Source organism: Gymnodraco acuticeps, unplaced genomic scaffold (genome assembly GCF_902827175.1).
Source record: "Gymnodraco acuticeps unplaced genomic scaffold, fGymAcu1.1, whole genome shotgun sequence".
Lineage (NCBI taxonomy): Eukaryota > Metazoa > Chordata > Actinopteri > Perciformes > Bathydraconidae > Gymnodraco > Gymnodraco acuticeps.
Window position 1 is genome coordinate 174,957 of NW_022991850.1, and position 22,003 is coordinate 196,959.

The 22,003-nt window shown below is 41.9% G+C and overlaps 1 protein-coding gene across 4 annotated transcripts; it reads right to left on the reverse strand.

The window, feature by feature from the left end:
- plekha6 (pleckstrin homology domain containing, family A member 6) lies at positions 1 to 21,997 on the reverse strand. Of its 4 annotated transcripts, none has more exons than XM_034199882.1 (17): positions 20,709 to 21,997; positions 20,377 to 20,457; positions 17,918 to 17,989; positions 17,524 to 17,604; positions 17,154 to 17,303; positions 16,904 to 16,999; positions 16,459 to 16,570; positions 16,203 to 16,342; positions 14,432 to 14,599; positions 13,469 to 13,517; positions 12,542 to 12,636; positions 11,760 to 11,918; positions 10,970 to 11,104; positions 8,465 to 8,598; positions 6,366 to 6,511; positions 4,591 to 4,693; positions 1 to 3,350 (listed from the first exon to the last, which is right to left on the reverse strand). In XM_034199882.1, exons 1-16 carry the CDS (start codon positions 20,754 to 20,756, stop codon positions 4,635 to 4,637), a joined length of 1,725 nt encoding a protein of 574 aa, XP_034055773.1. In that variant the 5' UTR covers positions 20,757 to 21,997; the 3' UTR covers positions 1 to 3,350; positions 4,591 to 4,634. The 4 variants fall into 4 exon arrangements, with proteins under 4 accessions (XP_034055773.1, XP_034055772.1, XP_034055774.1 ...); XM_034199881.1 differs by having other exon boundaries at positions 4,591 to 4,698; XM_034199883.1 differs by lacking the exon at positions 20,377 to 20,457 and having other exon boundaries at positions 4,591 to 4,698.
- Between the last annotated feature and the right edge of the window lie 6 nt (positions 21,998 to 22,003).

Here is a 22,003-nt window from a genome sequence, read left to right on the forward strand (position 1 = left end):
TTTAGTTTGCACTTTATTCTCCAAAATACTTTGATAAATCCAGAAGCATGTAGAGAAACACATTATTTTGATACATTCACTTTATTGCATTTTTTTTCTGAAGCAAGCAGGTTATGTGTCTATACATTTTAAATAATTTGCATAGTTCAAGCAGAGTCTATTTTCCAGCAAAATAGCAATGGTTATATGTCAAAGTAGGATATGCTTAACTGAAATAAAAAATAGTACATTAAAGTAATGTACGTGTTTATATTATTTTTCTTCTCAATCCACAAATGCTACATCTAGTATCAAATATTGGTCACCACCTGTCATTTCTTAACACATCAGATTCAAATTTATCAAAAAATATCTATGTTCTGCTCCTGAAAACATTCCTGCAGAGCAATAAAATAAAGTCTTTTTTGTGAAAAATGTAAAACGTAATTTAGTGTACAAATGTTACCTGTCAACTTGTCATTGAATATCCATGCATCTAAAAAAATATGATCTGCCTCTTTTGAATGCATTCCCTTTCTAAAAGAAACATAAGAAAAAATAGAAGTGTTCTCTTAAATCCGTGTTTCATTATTTGCGTAGTGCTTTTAATGGTTTCAGCGTAAAAGTATTTTTTAAATGTCTTTGCCATATTGTCTCAATAAGAACAGCTTTATACAAAGGCAGGTTACTTGAACCTTGAAGTGTGTGAGGGCAAACATAGCATCAATAACATACACATTAAAAAGAGAGGTGTGTGTGTGTGTGTGTGTGTGTGTGTGTGTGTGTGTGTGTGTGTGTGTGTGTGTGTGTGTGTGTGTGTGTGTGTGTGTGTGTGTGTGTGTGTGTGTGTGTGTGTGTGTGTGTGTGTGTGAAGACATTTAGAAAATGTTTGGGCCTTTCTGTGCGACACACTGAAAGATAATACAAATAAATTACCAGCACATGTAGTGTAGTCACCAGTACCACCCTGTCGTGTCAATAATCTGCTGTATCAGTGGTTTCAAATGCACACAAGGAAATGGCATTAAAACATGATTGGCGAATGGAATTGTTGAATTTGTAAAAAAAGTGTTTTAACATTAAATGGAATGAACTCCAATAAGTACTTGAATAGTTAAGAAAAACAAGCGAAATGAGTGATTTCCTTATTAATTATTGGGGTTCCAATTAAAGCCACTGTGTAGACATCATTGCATTTCCTCCATGTCCATAACATGTCCATTCATCATGTTCAGATTTATGGCACTGCATGACATGTTGTTGGGATATGTTACATGACATTGTTTTCCAGCATATCATCCTCTGACTGCATCATCAGCTAACTCCTCTCAACACAGACAAGTGCTTTCTAGCAGTTATTCTTCTAAGGTCACTTCTATGTTTACTTTCCACATACACGGTACAATTGACAAGCAACATACTTTACCTATACATCTGCAGACAAGCGTTTGGGAATTTCTTGAGCACTACGTGAAGGCCCACTGAATTTGATCACAAAAGTCTTCCCAATATTTCGTTCCAACACAGGTCAGAACTACCATGTTCATGTCGAGCAGGTTACAGAGTAGAGGTCCGTGTGGAGCACCGCTGTGTCAGTGTTCAAGAGTCCAGGATCTCATCACATTTCCTGCTGGAATCTGTGCACATGTTTCCTTGTGTAACCAGATGGCCACCATCTGTGTGTGTAGATGAGAGGTTGGATCATCTCTGTCAAAACTAAAGTTATAAACCAAAGTGCCATGGTTGAAGGTATCCTGAAATGTTATATGAGGAAAAGGCTTCTGGACTCATATGAAACCTTGTCTTAGAGCAAGTCCTGTCTCTCCTTTGAGGGTCAGATGTTGCCTACATCCAGGGGAGAAGATTGTGACGGTTTTATGTTTTGAAAATACTATTGTAAAAGTGAATATAGTATACCTAAGAATGTAATCCACCTGGTGGTAGGCTCTTTATCATAATCTGTGACTCACAACATTGGGGAAAACATACAACAGTAGATGTGTAAACTCCACCATGCACAGAAGACAAATCAACCAAAGGTAAGGATTTCATCTTTACAATCTGACTGGCTTCCACACTAAAGAGCAGATACATAGGGCACAGAGCAAGGTGATTGTTTCCCAGCCTTGCTGTGCACACTACTTTGATGTTCCTCCTTGGCAAGAGTACAACTAAATGTAATGTGACCTACAAACAGCCTACCTGGATCAATGGCACTGCAGCGATGGCAGTGAGCAGAGAGTGGACTCTTTCATGGAAGAAAAGGGTTCAGCCTACATCATGCTTTCTGTGTGACAAACATTTGATCAACCGCATGTGTCCGGCCTGATCTGAACAGAATGCAAGCGTGCCGACTACACCACATCTGCTTCACCTGATGCCTTACAGAACTATTCATCTTGGAATATATCAGGGATCAGGAACACTTCTACCAGGACATGAGTAAAGGGCTTCCATAATGTTTGTTTAAAGTAATGCTAATGTTTGCACATAAGCTTATATAACAGCAGAGAAGGTTTATAGAGTGTGTGTGTGTGTGTGTGTGTGTGTGTGTGTGTGTGTGTGTGTGTGTGTGTGTGTGTGTGTGTGTGTGTGTGTGTGTGTGTGTGTGTGTGTGTGTGTGTGTGTGTGTGTGTGTGTGTGTGTGTGTGTGTGTGTGTTGGGGGGTCGGTGGAGGTCTAGGTAAACAGGCATCACAGTGAGTTGTCAGCTTCTTACAAGAGAAGGGAGGATTCACTCTTATTTTGCTCAGTTCTCAAAATGTCCGTATATCGTGTGTAGGGGAATGCCCTCAGTCTGTCACTAGTACCACTCCTCACTGCGCCTCCAGACCTGGTGTGTTTCTCCCGGGTTGATATGGACATTAGAAGATAATGAACATTGTCCAGAAGCAGGTTCAAAGCCTCTACTATTAGGGTTAGTCCCGGTCGCTGGCCTCTACCTGGACTTGGTTATTTCTGCAGGTCTTTCCTTGTCCCTCCTCATTGGGCCTCTCATGTGCAGTTTCCCTTGTAAAATGATCAACACTGAACAGTAGTACTGACATGTTGTCCTTATGAGTGTAAAATATATCATTACCAACATGGTCATCCTTAATATCTACTTTGTAAAATATGTCCTGAGCACAATTATTTTTGCAATATCTTACACCTCAAGGCTGGCGAGAGATCTGGAGCCTTCCACAGTTCTACATAGCTTCCTCTCAGCTTTGCATTAGCTCTCTTTCCTCCTTAGACAGCGTTCCCTGCTTTTGTGGTAGCTCAGTTTAGGTGACAGAAAAAAGTCATTTGTCCGGGGGCCATCTTCATTGTTGTGTTTGTGCAGTCCTCAGAAAGATGCTCCATCAAACTTGACAGCCACCAGGGCTTGAGCTACAGACAGCAGGAAAGCAGAGCAAAGTTAGAGAAATACAGATCTCATTTGTGTTGATTCAAATTAACTGGCTCTTGTCACATTTCATGGTAATAGGATTTCTGAGCCATTTTAAGAATCACAAGCAAACAAAGGACAGCTTTTTTTCCCTCAAATATCTATGTGAGTAAAAAAACATTTTGTCAATGTAATTTATATCTGGAACTCACCCCCCAACACATCCATGACTGCACCAATCTCACCTTAGGCGCGTTCACACCGCAGTACTTTTCCCACTTTAGTTCCGATATAGTTCCGAAATGTTGCGTTCACACCAAAAAAATCCGGAACAAAAATTAGTTCATGAGAACCTTTTTACCCCCTTAAAAGGTTCCTATTTCTGATTGGCTGGGTGGATTGCAAACCACGCCCCGTAAAACTCCCAACAAGTTTTGTGAAGCCGCCATTTTATTTTTCTTGCATTAGCATTATTAGCATTAGCATTAGCCCAGTGCAGAAACGCAGAGAGACTAACTTATGGCAACACAAAATAAAACATGGGAGTGGTGGAGATGAGGAGGTGTCGGCGTTCTGGCGATTTACTCGGAAGGCTTCAGTAGAAGCTGCTGGGAGTCCCAGCAGCTTCTACTGAAGCCAGTCCCCAACTCCGGGGACTTCCGGCCGGGGACGCCGTGAAGTGGTTTGCGGCCTGCCAGTAAACCCAAAGCAGAAGAAGAAGAAAAAGAAGAAGAAGAAGAAGTGACGTCAGCGGCTTCATTTGCCTAATCCTCCCCCAGGGACTTATTCCGGTGTGAACGCGATCTGAACTAAAGAGTTCTCATGAACTAAGTTCTCATGAATCTTTGTGGGAAAAGTACTGCGGTGTGAATGCGCCTCATGTTCAAATTACAAATCAAAACTCACCTTTTCAGAATGTTTTATCTGTAATTAATGTTGTGTTTTATATAATTTGTTGTTTTAATTACGTTTTTATACATTTTGACTCAGTTTCTTGAAAAGCACTCTATAAATAAAAGGTCATATTATTATTATATCCAATTAATGTTACAAAGTGTTGCTGAAATGGAGCAATTGGACAAAAAATGGGTCATCGGCATCTTTGTGTAATCAGGTCCAATATTAGTGAAACACCATGTGGTATCATAAACTCCAGTAGATCACATGAGGAGAAACATGCAAAAGAAGTCTCAGAGAGGGAAGCAGGCACAGGGAGGGGGGGCTGTCGGATCAGAGACTCACCTTGTACTACTCACGCCTTCATGGTGTGGGCGGAGTTAGGGAAGTCAGAAGAGGAAGGGGGGTGGGCCAGGCTGGTCGTGGAGGTGGGGGGACTGGGGGCGCACTGTGCTGGAATGAGATGGGGGGGGGTGAGAGTAGTGAACACAAGGCAAAAGTGGAAAGAAAAAAAGGAGTGAACCAATCAAAGGGAGAGTACAGTGAGGAAGAGAGGAAGGGAACCTGAGACTTGTCATAGATGCCTGGCTCAGACTGTGAGCCTCTCTGTCTTTTAATAAGTGCATCCTTCTGATCTACCGCTTATCCGGGGTCTTGTCGCAGAGGAAACATTTCCAGCAGAGGGCCCACAACTTCCCCTAAAGATGAGCATTAGTTTTCAGATGTGAGTAGGGTTAGTAATGGAGGTATATGTGCACGAGGCAGTGTGAGGGGTGAGTGCAGTGTGACTTCTGAGCAGTTAATACTCTGTTTGCAGCTCAATGAGCCCTATTGTGAACCCAGACATGAAGGGTACCCCAAAGTTTTATGTTAGAAATGTATAGTATGGGTGCCCAGAAACTGCCAGATTCTAACTTGCAAGTGTGGGCAATTTGCAAAATTAGCATTAAAGCCCACCTATTATGCAAAATTCACTTTTTGATGTATTTACATAACTATGTTTCCCTGGTGTGTAAGGAGACTCACAAATAAAACCCTTCTTTCCTTTCCTCCTTACCCACATCTCTAAAAACGGGGGTACAACGGAGCGGATCCAGATTTGCTGTGTCATGACGACATTACTAAAATGTGGCGGGCTTTATATCCATGGCCCTATCAGAAACATCGCTATCAGAAACAATGCGCAACGTGTTTTGGAAGTAATAAGGGTCTGTGCTTACATTAGCAGGCATCGCTAACACTCAGAGCTAACGCTGTACTGGAGAGAATATGTGTAAAAAACCAGGATAAAGGTTTTCACCTTGTAGTAAACCCACGAGAGAAAAAGCGTTTGAGCTCCATACTGTTTCAGAAATAATGCTTGATGTGGTTTGGAACATAATATGGCGTTTAATCACGGCAGCGTTTAGCTGAGTTTCTGCTGGTACACAGCCTTCTCTTCACAGAGCTCACTGTTTGCATGCGGAAGCTCCAAAGGGGCGTGGCCAGCAGCAGCTCCAAAGGGACATGTTTTGTATAGATATGGTCCTATAATATATTGTTAATATATAGCATAATAGGTGACCTTTAAATTGCATTATAACCCATGCAGACAATAGGTAACAAAATAGCTTGGCCCATTTGGACAATGTTGGAGTGGTTTGGGGGTGTTTGAGGATGTTGAATCAGTTTCTGACATCACAGTATCCAAAATGGCAGATTTAACCTGAAAGGGGCCTTGTTTGTACTCCCTGTGGGCTGCTTTTGAAAACATTTTTGGTCGATTTTGAAGTTTTAGGGGACAGATTGCTTACTTATTTGAAAATAAATTGTTCACATTAGCGATAATCATTTTCATGTTGTGCTCTCTATATCATCTCTATAAGTGTTGCAACACTACTCATGGTAGTCAAAATCACCCCACCAGGGGTACAAATATGGCCCATGATTCAACAATAACAATACAATAACCCCCAAAACCACTCCAGAGAGTTTAACTATTGTCTGCATAGGTTATCATAATTGTAATTAACACAACTTGTGCTAATTGTGCAAGTTGCCCAACATATGCAAGTTAGCTCAACAATTCAGGGTTCACAGTTCTGGCCACTAGAGGGATGTGGAGGTTGAGCGGTCCTCACCGGAGAGGAGGCGGCTGCGGCGCGACGCCTCGGCAGCCAGGGCGCAGGAGATCTCGATGCGCTTCTCCTGCTCCTGCAGCTGCTGCTGGGAGCTCCCCGCCCCCCCCTCCACCGGCCCGTCCAGCAGGGGCACCATGTTCTGCAGACTGCACGGGGTGGACGAAAAGAGACACGGAAGAAAAAGGTAAATAATGGAGTATTTGTTTGTCATAGATTGTGATACATTTTTTAATACACCATCATCTGCATACTACTGTATTAGGAACTTGTGTATTCTTTGTTATTAACATTTATACCTTCAGTTCTATCTGATCTTTTCTGTAAGCAAGCTAAAATGAGCCGTAATGAAGACAGGGGAAACACTTCTTGGGTGCATTCACACCTCATAGTCCGCTTCTCCTACATTGTTTCCTTTTTCAGAAGGTTCGGTTTGCGTTCACACGGACAAAACTCTTAATTCTGCTTCACTCTTTAACTAAACAACCGCGGATGTCTTGAAAGACTCTTTCGCTAAATTTTTGAAGACATCAGCGTTCTTGTGACACGTAACGCTCAGGGGCGGCGGGTACTAGGCTAGGGAAGGCTGAGCCTTCCCAAATATTTGTGTCACTGCATCCTGGTAAAATAAAAATATAATGTTTGTGTCTTTGACATTAGCGCTGCTATGCAGCCACCTGTGCCCGAAGCTAGTTCAACAGACCAATCACAAACAGGGACAAGCGTCATACTTCATTAATGAAAAGTAAACTAATATTAGACAAATATGAACTTTAAACATCCATGACTTGTTAAAAAATAAATAAACTACCGTGTTTGAATCAATGGTACAGCAGTTGTATGATATCACTGCCCCGTCTAAGACACGAGTGATCTGACTTTAGTTACATTTGAGTGTTTCGTCAACTTAATGTGTTGCTTAAAATAATACTTCTGCATACAGTATGTGTGACAATGTAGCCTAAGTGTAGCACGGCCAGATACGGCTCGAGAAGCTGACTCAGACGGAAATATTGTTTTTATAATATATGACAGAAATATATGATATATTATGATATGATATGATCGATGGTGTGATATGAATGATAAGTGCGACACGTCCGCGTCTTCTCTGCAGGCTACTGCAGTTTAAACTGTGTTTCCTTTATCCTGTAATATGACTTGATAGATTTAAACCCCGCACACTGAGCTCTGATTGGTCAGCAGGCGGTGCTTTCACTGAGTTGATCTCTTTTCTATAGACGCTGGAGGCGGGCAGCGTCAGGTAAAAAATGTTATTTAGCCTTCCCAAACCTGAGCCTCACGCGCCGCCTATGGTAACGCTTCCTATGTTTTGGTGCGGACTGCGTTCACACCAGCAATGAACCGCTCCAGAGTTCGCAAGCAAGCGTTCCGAGACCACCTATTTTAGCGGACCAGAGTCCGGTTGTTTAGTTCACTTCAGAGGTCTCGGACTGCGTTCACACCGACCCAAATGAACCGCACCAAGCGGCTAAACGCACCAGGGTCCGATTCAACCGGACTATACAAGGCAGGTGTGAACGCACCCTTAGTTGCTCGGCAGTTAAACATAATGTGAGCTCTGAGAGATGGAGGCTGCGTGTGAACCCAGAATACAGATCCTGCTGAGTGAGCACTTTGTGAGGGTTCCTTTAATGCCGCTGAATGATATTGGTAACTCATGCTTAAGGGTCTGCTGAATGATTAAGCAGCATTGATGAATAAACTGCATTTATTAGATCATGTTTAGAGAAAATATAATTATATGAAATAATTTACCTTCACTTTGATATTAACTTGTAGCTGTTGCTTTTCATTTGAATTAAAACATTCATCTCATTATTTACAAAAACTTTATTTGTATGGTTATATTCTTTTATAATTCTTCTCAATCTACTTCAATGTAATTTACAGCGTAAAACACGTTAAGGAGCCACACCGTTGACATAAGTGACATGTTATTTTGTCACTGTTTACACACAAGGTGCACTTTACAGAGATATGAAGACGGAGGAGCATGCTTTATTTGAGCTGAGGGTTTATAATGTTTAGAAACAGACCAGAAGCACAGCAACAATGACTGATGTATGAGTGAAACCCACTTGGATTTAGCGATGAGGGTCTTGATCCGCTCAAGTTTCTTCTGCTTCTCCCTCTGCTCCTCGGGGCTCAGCGGGGGGCTGTCCTCCACATCCAGGTAGCGCTCCGGGATCAGAACCTTGTCAGGAGTCAGAAGCTAGAAACACAAAAAATGACATCTAATTATATTTTAGAAAAAATTTAGAAAAATATGATTGTTTTGGAATTAAGAAATGATGTATCAACACGTCTCCTCTTGAGCTACGACCCAATGTTCAGCTAGAATAGGCCGACACAAGAACAACAGCAGCTGAAATAATTTTCCTATACAGCTCTGGAAAACTTAAGAGACACCTCTGCAAACGATCAGTTTCTCTGGTTATACTAGTTATAACTATGTGTTTGAGTCAAATAAATATATTTGTATTTTATTCTCTAAACTACTGACAACATTTATTTTTGTTGGAATTCAACAGACACTGGAATGGAATGGCTGCCATCCATGTAGAGATTGAGATTTAAGAAAATGTGGAGAAAGATCGTCAAATATTGTGTTGTAAAATACTTTTGCCAACACTGTTGATCATCTGTGTTTTTGTATGCTCAAACACCGCGTGGTCTGTGCCATTATCATAGAATGGAAAGCAGGGAACTAGGACAACTTTCAGGATCAGCAACATTTCTAGTATGAGCATTGTGTCTTTTATTGAACAACTAGATTTTTTTAAATGATAGCTTTTGTGATTTTTTCTTAATTGTTGTTTTTCCTAATCCACAGAAGGGGTCTCATGATGCATGCAGGATATTCAGGTTTACGAAACAGTGCCTCAGTCTGTGGGGACTTTGTCTTGGAAATGAAGGGTCGCCTGTTCACATCACTGGTACCTGGAGACGTGCCCTTGAAGAAGGCACCGAACCCCCAGCTGCGCCCTGGAGCCGGACCGACTGGCTGCCTCCCGCTCTGGACCTCCCCAAAATGCACGTGCACCTGTGCACCTGTGTGTGATTGTACCTTGTATCTGTATAACAACAAAGTGTGTGTGTGTGTGTTTCTTCTTATATATACTCCCATCTCTGGGCTCTACCTAAAACTAGCCACAATGCATTGGCACTCGTGTAGCAGAGTAAGGCGGCAGTCATTTATGTGTCAGTCTTTCATGTAGTCCAGTGGTTCCCAAAGTGGGGGGGCATGACAGGGGGGTGCGAGAGACCAGGAGGAAAAATGGTTATTTAAAAAAAATAAAAAATCATAATTTGCAAAATTATTGATTGGAAAATAATATGATACAGTACTATTACGTCTGGGTCTCTGTGTTTCATTAAAGCTCTGTGTGTGTGGAACGAGCCATTTTGTGTGCGTGCGCAAGCTAGAGAGAGAGAGAGAGAGAGCGCACCGGTACCGGAGATCGTAGTTGTTAGCTTCTGGTGCTAGCGAGCTAAGCTAAAGGATATAAGGAGTTTTTTCAACAACAAAGTGGAGGAGAGTCCTCTCCTGTCAGACTGAGAGGCTCAGTGAGCTAAAGGACTCTCTCAGTGTTATCTCAGTGGGTCTCAAACGTTTTGGTCACCATTAATATAAACAATTATTTCCGAGGCACACGTTTATATGATCATTATAAAAAAATAAGAGAATAAATGAAAAACAGGTATGAAATACTATATGACAGTAAAAAAAGAATAAAGTTTAAAAGGGTGATTTGTAAAATATCCATAAAGAAAAAGTAAATCTGTTTACAGTTGTGTTTCATCTGGGTGTTGAGAGATGTATCCATAGATCTCTTCATTTTGCTCTCAAAGTGCACCAGATTGATGCTTTCAACTTCAATATTTAAAAATAAATCTTCCCAGTGGAGCTTGCCCCCGGACCCCCCTATGTGAGGTCCACACACCACCTATTAAAAATAGCACTTTACCCCTGCTTACACCTATATGCCTCGAGCCTTCATTGTAACTGTCACACTGTGTATTTGCGTGGGCATTGTTGCAGTAGAACATTCCACTGTAGCGACCGGTACATTAATGGGAAACCCTAAATGTTTGAGCACCCTCTATGAAACGTCAAGCTACCCCACAGCACCCCAAATTAAATATATGGCGCCGCCACTGAGCCTGACTATTTGTGTTGGGGGGCCCCGACTTATTTTTATCTCCAAAGGGGGGGCCTGACAGCAAAAGTTTGAGAACCACTGATGTCTATGTCTATGATGTTTACTGAGAGCATATATTTGTTTTCCCTGACTTGATGACTCCTAACAGGCAACATACAGTAAGTACCCAAATAAAACAGCATTAATCATGGAAAGTGCTGACAGTGCTTCCTATTTTAACAGCTATTATTTATTTTTGTTTGTAAAACCTTCTAAATAAATAATCAGTTGCTGCCTGTACATTTTTAAATGTTGCTGAAGCAGAAGTATGAGTCTGGCCCAGTTAAATACACTGACTACATGCACCTAGTTACATTCCACATTACATCAGAGTAAACACAATGTTCATTTGGCAAAGGGTAGCTGGTGGGGGCCCCTCACCTCCCTGCTGATGTCCAGGTGGTACGGCTGCCTCAGGCGAGCGATTTCCTCCCGAGGAGACTCCAGACCCTGACCTCGCACTGCCAACTCCAGGTCATTAATGTCAATCTCATGAGCGGTCAGCCGCCTTCGAATCTGTCACACACACACACACACACAATTACAAATACAGTTACAATTAGCAGCTGTGGCTCAGGAGGTAGATGGTCAACCTCAAGCCGGAAGCCTGTGGTTCGATCCTGAACCCTGCTGTCAACATGTCGATGTATGGCAGCCTCTTTCTCTCTGAATGTGTGAATGCTGATTTGTAATTGTAAAGACTGGAAAAGTGCTATATTAATGCAGTCAATACACCATGAATGATGAATAGCCTGTTAAAAAATATTGATTTGTATTTGTATATAAATGCCAAGTGTGCTGTTGACCTGCTACCTCTGAAACGCAGGTGTCAGCAGGGTGTAACACATGACGCTATTCATATTTGTATCTGTTCATTTCATATGAGATAAAGAAATGCGGTACATTTTCAGTCAAGTGTCATGCTGTCATGCACAAACAAGTTGATATGAGTAAACACCTTAGTGTTTGCTCCGTATGGATGTTGTGTACAAACAATTAGCCAAATAACTTTGATCCGTTAAGAACATGTCTTGTTCTCATAATTAAAAGACATGTGGTTAACACAATTGTACATGTAGGACTACAATACACCTGGAAGCACCTGTTTAGTGTTTCCTTTCTGGCACTCAGTGTTTTAATGCTTGACAGGATAATCAGATGTAGATCGTACCACTTTGTAGTTGGCTGGAGACTGGCCTCCGGAGAGGATCAGACTCCTCCTCTTGTCCCTCATAGAGCTGCTTTGGTTTCGTCGGATTCGCTCATTCTGCTCCTCCACACTCATTTTGGATTTGAGCTCTGCAGGAAACACAGCGCTCTTTGGACGCTCCTGTGAAAAATATGTGGCATGCAAACACACTTCAAAATGTACGTCGTAGTCCTAATGGCATTTTCTGGTAACTTAAAAAAGATTTGGCCCTTCAATAGTACTAGCTAGAAAGCAACTAAGATGGACAGAGAGCATGAGGTTCAGGTCATATCAGCATAATGCTGCACACTGTTAAAAACACGGCTTACAAATATGAGGTCATTAAGTTTAGAAAACCCGTTAATAGGAGAGGAAGAAAGAATACTGATAAAACGGCAGATATTTTACCAGGACCTTCATGACACTTGTTGTAGATGCTCTATCATAAGAATAGAGCAACTTCAGCATGTGTTATTTCTATCATTTCTATCATGCTGGTTGTTGGTGTTATTCACAATGCTGTAAGACTGTTTCCATTTTGAACATACCTTATGTTTACATAACAACAACATATTTGAGTTCAAGCTATCAAAAGTTATCTGCTGTTATCAGAAAATAGTAACACAAGACTTATCTAAGTGCTCAGAAAACCTGAACATGGTCACCGTGCACACTGAGAAGGGTTTCATTTCTTCACAGGCTGTGCTTGCAGTATTTAAGTCAGAAATCTGGATATTCTTTACAAGTAGTTTGGGTTGACATACCCTCGATATTCCATTGGGAACTCTCCAGCTCACTGCAGCAGAGCGGCTGTGGGACTCTGCGGTCGGGGACTTTGTTCTAGGAGGCACAATGCCAACTGGCAAAGAACAACAGATGTTGAAACCATGGGAACAAAGATGGGGCTTAAAATGTCAATAAGAGTAATATCATCAGACCTCAGATGGTTTGAGGCCAAATATCATATTTAGACTTTTTTTTTATTACATATAATTGTAACGCAATGCATGATTGTCACTAAAAGCCTTGTGTCTACAGTACATTTCAATAAAATGTAAAAAAATAATTGATTAATTCATTTGAATAAAAATTCAATTTAGCTATTAAAGGCATAAAAAGACAGAAATGTATAATTCTTTCTTTAATAGAAATATTTCTTCTGCCCGTAAAGTGTCCAAACCGGGCTTTTCTGGATAAGCGCATGTTTAAAACATAGTCATTGTCCATGCCGGTTTCAGTTGGATTATTTGTCACAGTTGCTCCGATCAGATCGGTCTCCTCCATTTTGTAGATTATTTACGACTTTTGAATCCACATAAACACATCGGCAAAATCCGGCTTACTTTGAGCATGTGTTTTAAACAGTTTAATCCCTTTGTGAATTGTTTCCACTTCCGCGCCGTCCTTTCATTTCTTCATACAGCGGGAATCCAAATGAATTAATCCTGAGTCCAATAACCATCAAAGTCACTTCAATAGTGCTCCTTAATTACGCTTTCATCCTCCTTTAACAAAATACTTCACATTCATCCAGTTTGTGTGGGGGGGGGGCAAATTCCAACAGGAGTCATTTGGGGGGGCTCTTGGGAAAAAAGGTTGGGATCCCCTGCTCCAAGAGGTGCTGTATACCATACCAAGGGTTAATTGCTAGAAAGGATTATTATCATTACATAGAGTTTAGGTTGTTTTACCTTTATTCAAAGTGGATTGTCTGTCCTGGTCCTGCATGTCACTGATGAGCTGCAAGGCAGAGAGCTGAGATTATTTCACATGTATGACCCCAAACCTGAAGATGGTGACAATAATCCAGTCAGAGTACATCCAAAGCTGCTGAGCAAACAGAATGCACTAGGTAATGCTTTGGTGTGTATGGTGATTACTATGTCACGTCTTGGTAAACCTGTCAGGGCAGGATCAATACTTCACTTGCAAACAAGGTACTGATCCTGATCACACCAGCAGGTACAACAGTGAAATGTCACACCAACGTCTTCTGTTGGCCATTTCCTAACTGTCTTCATGTGCTCACCTTGAGGGACCAATGACAACCTGAGAGTCCTGTCCCAGCCTAGTTATTGCACATTTTGGAGCGGTGGTAGAAATGTGTTGAATAAATGTAATCTGGTTAGAGAGTCACAACAACGTTACCAGCAGGACCTGTTACCATGACAATTTGTGAATTAATTTCACTGTTCTGCTTTCTGGTGTGACCCTGTACTAACTACAATTACTACACAGCTACCAGACACACAGATCGGCACATGGAGGGTTTGACTGATGATCATTGGCTGTAAAGAACTGAACACTAGGATTAATATCAATTTGGAAGTGCTGCTCGTCCTTGGCAAAGCAATTGAGAGCATTATAAACTGAAATGTAAATTTGAAAAAAGTACACTTCTGGTTACAACATGCAGCAGGCCTGGCTTTTAGTGGCAGGTGCACTAAAAAGAGCGAAGGAATATATCCTATACAGGACAAATACAGCCTGATATGACAGAGGGGTAATCAAGGGGTGAAGTGCTTGAACAAATGGAGGAACAATGAGTGCTCTCAGGTGGTTGACAAGGTTAAGATGTTTATAAAAGATGAAATTGGACAACAGTTAAGACGAGGTGAAACGAGGGCAGGACCGGGGCAGAACCACCCAAATACCTTTCTGCTGTGACAGTCTTCACCATCAAGATAACCATCGTCGACGCCCAAGCTGCGCAGCCAGGCGGTGCTGTCAAAGGGCAGGGCGGGGATGGAGGGGGGGAAGGTGGGGGAGGGTTCCAAAGGGTAATAGGACTTAGGGAGGGGAGGCCTTGGGGGAACACTTTCCTAGATCACCATAATGGAAGGTGGGAGGGAGGAAGGGAGGAAAGAAAGGATAGGTGGAATAGAAGAGTGCTGCACATCAGGAGTGACAATCAGCCAGGCAGAGCAGAGAGAGGGTCCCGTGTGAGGCCCACCTTCTCATTAGTTCCCTACAGTACACTGAAGAGGGCCACTTTAGTCATGTATATTTGAACAGCATTGGATGAATTGATAAATTGATAAATGAAAATGTGTTACAATTGTAAAGCTATTTAAGAGAGAAGGTATACTGCAGTCAGAAAGATCATTTAACTTGAAGCAGTTCAAGTGCCTCCTTAAGTAAACCAAACCCGTCATGCACAGTCATGCGAACAGATCAGCAGGAAACCTCACTTCATACCATGAAAGGTTTTACAAAGGATTGAGAATCTATGAGAGAACATGCCAGCACAAATGAACCCTTACAGTTCCACACCCTGGCCAAATATTCTCACTTCAAGACCCCCGCAGAGCAGTTCATGAAAGTGCTCTAAAACTGCCAAGTTAGATAACATTGTGTCTGCAAAGGAAACTACAGACCCAATGGCTTACTTCAGCGTGATGCCAGGATGACGTTATGCAAAAGCAACATAAAAAAAATAGTGTCAATCTCTTTACAGTATTACAAATCCGAACAGTTGTAATTGGATGTGGAATTGTAAGAATTAACTATGATGTGGTGGATTTATTTTTAAAGGTGGGTCTGCATGAACACTTTACTTGAGTGACTACTTGGGGATTCAGACTGTGCTAGAGTGCAGGCCACTGGATCAATGTGAAGTCCGCTCTGATTGTTGGGGTAAGTGAGGGGCCTGGCAGCTTGACATGATGACTGAGAAACTAGCTGACGATGGACTGGGGTGTCATGGCCAGCACTTTTTAAACAAGGTACTGAAGATGTTATAAGATCTGGGTTGTAGCATAATGATAAAACATCAGTCCGATAAGAGTCCTGGAGAAGCAGGATCTGGGATTCAGGAATAGAAAAACGTTTGTTGGAGGGCAGGTCTCCAGAGCCACCAGCTGAGCCATGACCCCAGCTGGACTCTGGATAGACATCCTTTCTGAGGCCAATCTTGACTTCTTGGCTGCAAACATTTGAGGTTAACCAACCTACTTTCTGTAGGGCCGATACGGTTTGGACTGTGTCTGAATGCTGATTGTCCTGCCATTTTTCTTGGATATTCTCTCCTGACCAGGCTTTGGCTGCGTTTAAAGGTTGGTCAAAGCTAGAGTTAGTTCTGCAGTGGAAGTGTTGGTCTGTTTCCTCTATCACAGGGTCTAATCTACCCAAAGACTCCTCAAGGTTTTGTAAAATTACGGAGAGCTGAGGGAAGGTGTGTTTGTGGCTTTCACAACCACAGTAATTCATATTTTCTGCATGCAGGCATGTGTCAGGTTCCCGGTAACTTGTGGGTCTACATCTAGGCATAGGGTCAGATTTGAAATGAGGGACTATACATGAATGGGGACGGGGTTTAGTGCTTGATTTTTTACGCACTTCAGGGATAGTTCTAGAGTCCGAGCATGGACCTGTACCAGGTTTTGGATTAGGGTGGGTCTCTGGCTGGGTGTGTCCGGTGCTTACCTCCGGGCCCAGCTGTTTGGTGGGGGAAGCCTGGGAGCCGGGCACTGGGGAGAAGGGGCTGAGTGGGCTGGTGATGCTTACTGAGCTCAGGGGACTGGCTGGACTATTGGTGCTAAAGGAGCCTGAAGCACCGCTGGCCACTGCGAGAGAAAGACAGGGAGGTGGGGTGGTAGAGATAAAGTCGTTAGAATATACACGATAGAGACACTGGTATTTAAACCAAACATGTGAATCTTTCCCCGCACCACTGTGTTACCTCTGTGCTTGGCTGTGTCAGTGCCTCTGGATGAGTTATTCTTGTGCAGTCCCTCTAACACATCCTGGACTCTCCAAAACTCTTTCTGGATGTGCCGACGAACCAGCTCGCTCTGCAAATACACAGACAAAGTCATATGAGAGAGGGAACGTTAACTACTATGTTTAGAACCCATTGAATGTGAGGACCATGGATCCAAAGTAACAGAAACTTTCTTTTCTGGAAGGAACTTTTGCTGACCTATTCTATTTTTTGTATTCCTGAGCACCAAAGAACAGATTCCAATCATTTCTATTATGATGCAGGCAAAGTTCTAAGCAAGAGATATCTGATCATCTGGACAGAATATGAACAAGAAGACATATGTTGTAAACAGTCATTCCAAATTCTCAAGGTATCTCTCTTGGAACATGCTTTTCTTTTCTCCTTATGAGAGAGCCTCTACCTGCCCTCCTGCGTTCAGCTGCTCCCAAAGATCTCCATGAATGGCATTGGCCTCATCCTCTAATGCTTCAAACTCCATACGAGTGGTGGTTAAAGCCTGAGTGAGATACACATAAAAGCAGTCACACTCAGCAAATGCAGTATTTATGAAAAACAAAGACCAAACAAAATATGTTACAATTTAAAGTTCAAGGCTCTTTACAACTCGGCTCTTGTTCTGTGTTTGGAGGCGGTGTTCTGCAGTGACTTACACTGGAGGCCTGAGAGAGTTCCCCTCTGATGTTGATCAGTTGGTTCTGCAAAGTGTCCTTTTTGTACTGCAGCTTTTCAATGGCCAAAGGAGGGTTATGATACAGCTCCATCTCCTGATGTGTCCCAACCAGCGCCTCCTCTAGGCTATCCTGGGAACAGCAAGCAGGGGAGGCAAGAGAGCAAGCGTTTATTGGAAAGGAGCTTCCTTCTCCTTTTTCCTCAAATCAAACAACAGCTGAAGAACTCTCAGTGATAATGTATATTCCAGTTTAATAAAAGGGTTGTGGATTTTATTGGAAGAGTACAAATTCAGTTAGCTTTCCAAGACATTTCTTAAACACATGGTATATTTTTGTGAAAATGAAGTACCTTGTCCATTCTCAGCCTGTGAACAACAGCCTCGTGGTCTTTCAGAATTCGGTTCTGCTCACACAGCCTACCCAAGAGTTTCTATTTTAGACAGGAAAACAGGTCATTATCACACTTTTATAGAAATAGATAACATGTATATATTACATGCATAGGGCAAAAAGTATATGGACGTTAGGACATGTAACCCATATGAAATGACAGAGGAGTGTTCAGGTTGTTTCGAACCAAAAGAGCAATTTAAAAATAATCTGTTACAAGTGTTGCATTAATGATCGTTAATAACCAAACTGAGGAAATATTTTCTTTGCGGAAAAGGCTTTCTTCCGTCAGGTGGGCAGATCTGAGCAGGTGTGTATAAATATGTTTATTGTGTGCATCAAGTGTCTCTTACGCTGGTTTCAATCTCGTTGAGCTTCAGTGTAGGATATAACTCTCTGCTGTAGACATCATGGAAAGGCGGCACCTGTTCAAACAAACATTTTCTAAATCAACATTGATCCAACAGTGGCGAGACTAACTAAGAGAGGAAAGCAACATTCAATGTTTACTTATGCTTTTTATTCTGAAGAATATAAAGCTTCATTTATTCAGAAAATCAGCGAGAAAATATAGCTTTGCTTGGTAGAGAAATAATCATCAGTCCTATAACAAAGACAAAGCTATTAGTAATTATTGTCATGGCTGATTGTTCATGTTAGCATATGGCAGATGATTATGTTTTTACAAAATACAGCATTCCAAATCTGCAATCAGTAAATGGAGGGAGAAGAACTTCACTCTCACACCTGATAGAGACAATGTGTTGGCATACTGATAATGCATCCCTGCACATCGCCTCATTTATAGATGTCCAAGCTCTTTGGTTAATGTCTCAGAATGAAGAAATACATTGAAATATTTCATGCTAACATTTGTGAGTTATATACATAACTGATAACAAATCAAAGTAAAACCCAGTACCCCTCTACCACGACCTGAACACCGCTGCTGCATCAACAATGTGTCCACACAAGAACTTTGACCCAATGGGAATGTGAACATAATGTTGAACACAGTAATGCCTGAGGTGCTGTTTACACGAGAATGCAAACGGTTGTATCCGCTACTTTTCTCTTTCGTTCGTTCACACGAGGTCATAACGGAAACGCGGAAACGGACGTAGCATGGTCAGTAGTAGTAGCTATACTGACCATGCTACAGATGTTAGTGCAGAATCTACAGCTCCTCTACCACAACCATCAGCAACAAGTGGACATGGAGAATTACATGAACTACATGTTGCTAAATCCACCGCGGGGCATTAACAGAAGGGCAACCATGGCAACCATGTTCGGGGGTCTTCTTCGCTGTTTTTTGTTTGTTTTTGTATTTATTTATAGAAGGACCATGCATACAAAAACATTCATCTCAGCAAAGAGAAGAGATGCAATATGCCAGATTATTGCTAATAGCTAATTTCCATCTGTGGTCCTCAGACAGGTTTTGGTGTATTTTGTGGCAGAAGTACAGCGCCACTTACAGGCCCGGCATATGTACTACAGCGTCTCCAGCGCTTTTGAGCGGTCTCGTGTGAATGGAAGACTTTTTTGATATCGTATTCGGTTCGTTTGCGTTTCGTATTTGTATGCGTGTAAATGGGGTCTGACACCAATCATTACACAGCACCATGTACAGTGGGAAAAAATGATTATACACACTTTATGGACCTCACAAATGAGCTTAATTGGTAGATGTTAACAAGGCTGTACAGAAAAGGGATACACAAATGACGATGGGATGTGGCCAGGACAGGCTCCCTTGGGGAAACTCCTTTTGTGACCCAGCTTTTTCGATTGTAGGCAGACTCTTAACTAAAATACAAAGTAGCTTATAAGTGTACCAACCACCAATATTGCAGCTTTTTTCTATTGATAATAAAACTTTGTAAATGTAAAATAACCTGCTCTGTAATTGATCTTAACTATTTATATTTTATTAATGTCTAAATTATGTCATGGCAGATATGTGGCTCACGACCTAAGGAAGGACCCAGTGTGAGTGTGAAGTTCTAAAAAACAGCAGAACTGGAATGGCCCATTCTGAAATGCAAACGTCTTTATCTTCCCATGTCTGCGAGGATCTTTAGGTGTCACATGGGTCTCTGTTCAGTCTTCCACATTCCAGACAAAATATGACTACACAGTCAATTTTCATTGCATTTTCAGGGTCTCTTGAGGCCTCTTAAGGGCCCAGAAATACTCCAAAATAGACAAGGGACACATAAGGGAACAGCATGACATACTGCCAACAGTTCTGTTAATACAACACTACGTTATTGGACACCTGTATTCTGCGCTTCCATTCTGCATATATACGGTTCACACAGTCATAAGATTATGGCTGAACATCGTCAAATATATGCAAATGGTTCCTAGCAGACATGAGTAGATGAGACAATTAATGTCACACAGATCATCCAAGTTAAAGCACATAGTATGATATGAGCTTACAAATGAGTAATGCAGACTATGAAACTGTTTGACTGTGAGTGATATTATAGACCACATGCAGACGACACAAGGACTGAAAAAAGAGAGGCAGGCTTGGGTATTGAATATCTATCTATACACTGTATATACTGTATATATATAAGATGTATTGTCAACAAGAGGTCTCTGCAGGCCTCGGTAAATTGGGAATAAATTGGACTAGACTGGACTAACAAACAGTGGATTAGAAGTTCCATAATTATTCTCAGAGTCAAAAATACAATCCAGAAGACAGTCAAGCAGGAACACGGAGTTAATAATTGAGTTGTGATGAAGGGCTGCTAGCTGAAGCCTGCCTCCCTGTGGGTCTCTCCTGTCTTACTTGTACACAGAGCTTTGCTGCTGAGGACGAGCGCTTCACCATTCGAGTAACCGTGCCAATTAGATGGCTTCCCTGGAGCACCTGAAGATTTAGCTCAGATTACAGAGACCTGACAACAAGTGGACAGGATGACTGAGATATACTTTGTTAAGGTAAACTGAAAACGTTTATTTAATACGACTTCAAGGGCAAGCATCCTTTAGAAGGAAAGACAACATCAGCTAGACACAAGACTATTATAAGGAATAAACATGGGAAGGAGCACCATGCGCTGAGCCACACTGACTGGGAATAGCAGCATGTAAATGAGCTCTGTGTGTTTGTCCTCTTACCTGCTGGTCTAAGTAATCCAGGTTACGCTGGAGCTGAAGGTCTAACATGTCCTCCTGAACCAAGCAGCAGTAACAGCAACACACATGAAAATCACACAGACTGTACAGACAGAAGTATTTCAGCGGAGACAGCAGCAAGCAAATCACCCAACCAGCCCCCCAAGCACACAGGGTCTCGAGCTCCTGGCCCTACGGCTGGGTCATTCAGAGCTCCAGAACCTTCTCTGGGTATGCTGAGGCAGCAGAGTCCAAATGCAGAGAATATTCAAAACAACAGGCACTCGTTTTAGTTTTTTACAGCTTCAGGTTGGATTTACAAAGGTTTTCCTCAGCAGGTGGAGTTTGATCAATTGTTTTTATTTTATTAGGTAAGTACAACGTTTCTGTTGTGAACGTCCACCCTGATCATTCTTCAGCCATCTACTAGTCCATGACCTATGACCTCTACCAGCAAAGGAGGATAGTTTATAGTAATGGTACCACACAGGGTTGTGCAACTGAAGGCAGTTATAGTCCCTTGATGACTCTTTATTGAGGAGATCAAAATGATCATAAACCATATTGAGCTCATCTGGCAACATTGACTTACACAACCTTGGGGCGCTGATATCCTGGATTGCCTGCAACCTATCTTTGTGTTGAGTTTCCTCCAGCTTCACCTCCTTTATGTCAGCTCTCAGTCTCGTTCTGGCTTCCATGTCATTTTTCCGAAATGCAGCTTTGTCTTGATCTTCCCTTCTCATTTCATCCTGGTCTTTAGGTCGGGGGATGAGTCGATGGTCCACTGATAAGATGCTGATATCTGTGTTACACTAATTTTTTTTGTGTGAGTTCTCCTCCCAGGCAGGCATAATGTGTTGGATAAAGTGGGAGAATTAGGTCAAGTAATAACAACCAAGCAAACTCCATCCACTGAGGAAAAGGACTTGGGGTAAGATTATTTTGGTCAAACTGCCATTTTCGAGTGAATAAACAGTATGTAGAGGTCAAGCTCAAACACTGCTGCTTACTTATCAAAATAACTTATGTATAGCTTTACAAAATGGGCCTCATAATACTTTCCATCGATCACGAGTGTAGGTAGGGGAGCCCATGGAGGTTACTTGTCTCTTTCATTTAGTCATGTTGTTAATATGTAAACTCTCACAAACACATTGATTCATCCATTTGCGCATAACAGCATCCACAGCCCCATATTAGAGACAGGACAGTAGCAGAGGAGAAGAGGAAACACAGGTCGGGGGAAGGACTGACAGACAGATGTAAAGCAACATACACGTGTGTCTACAGCTTTA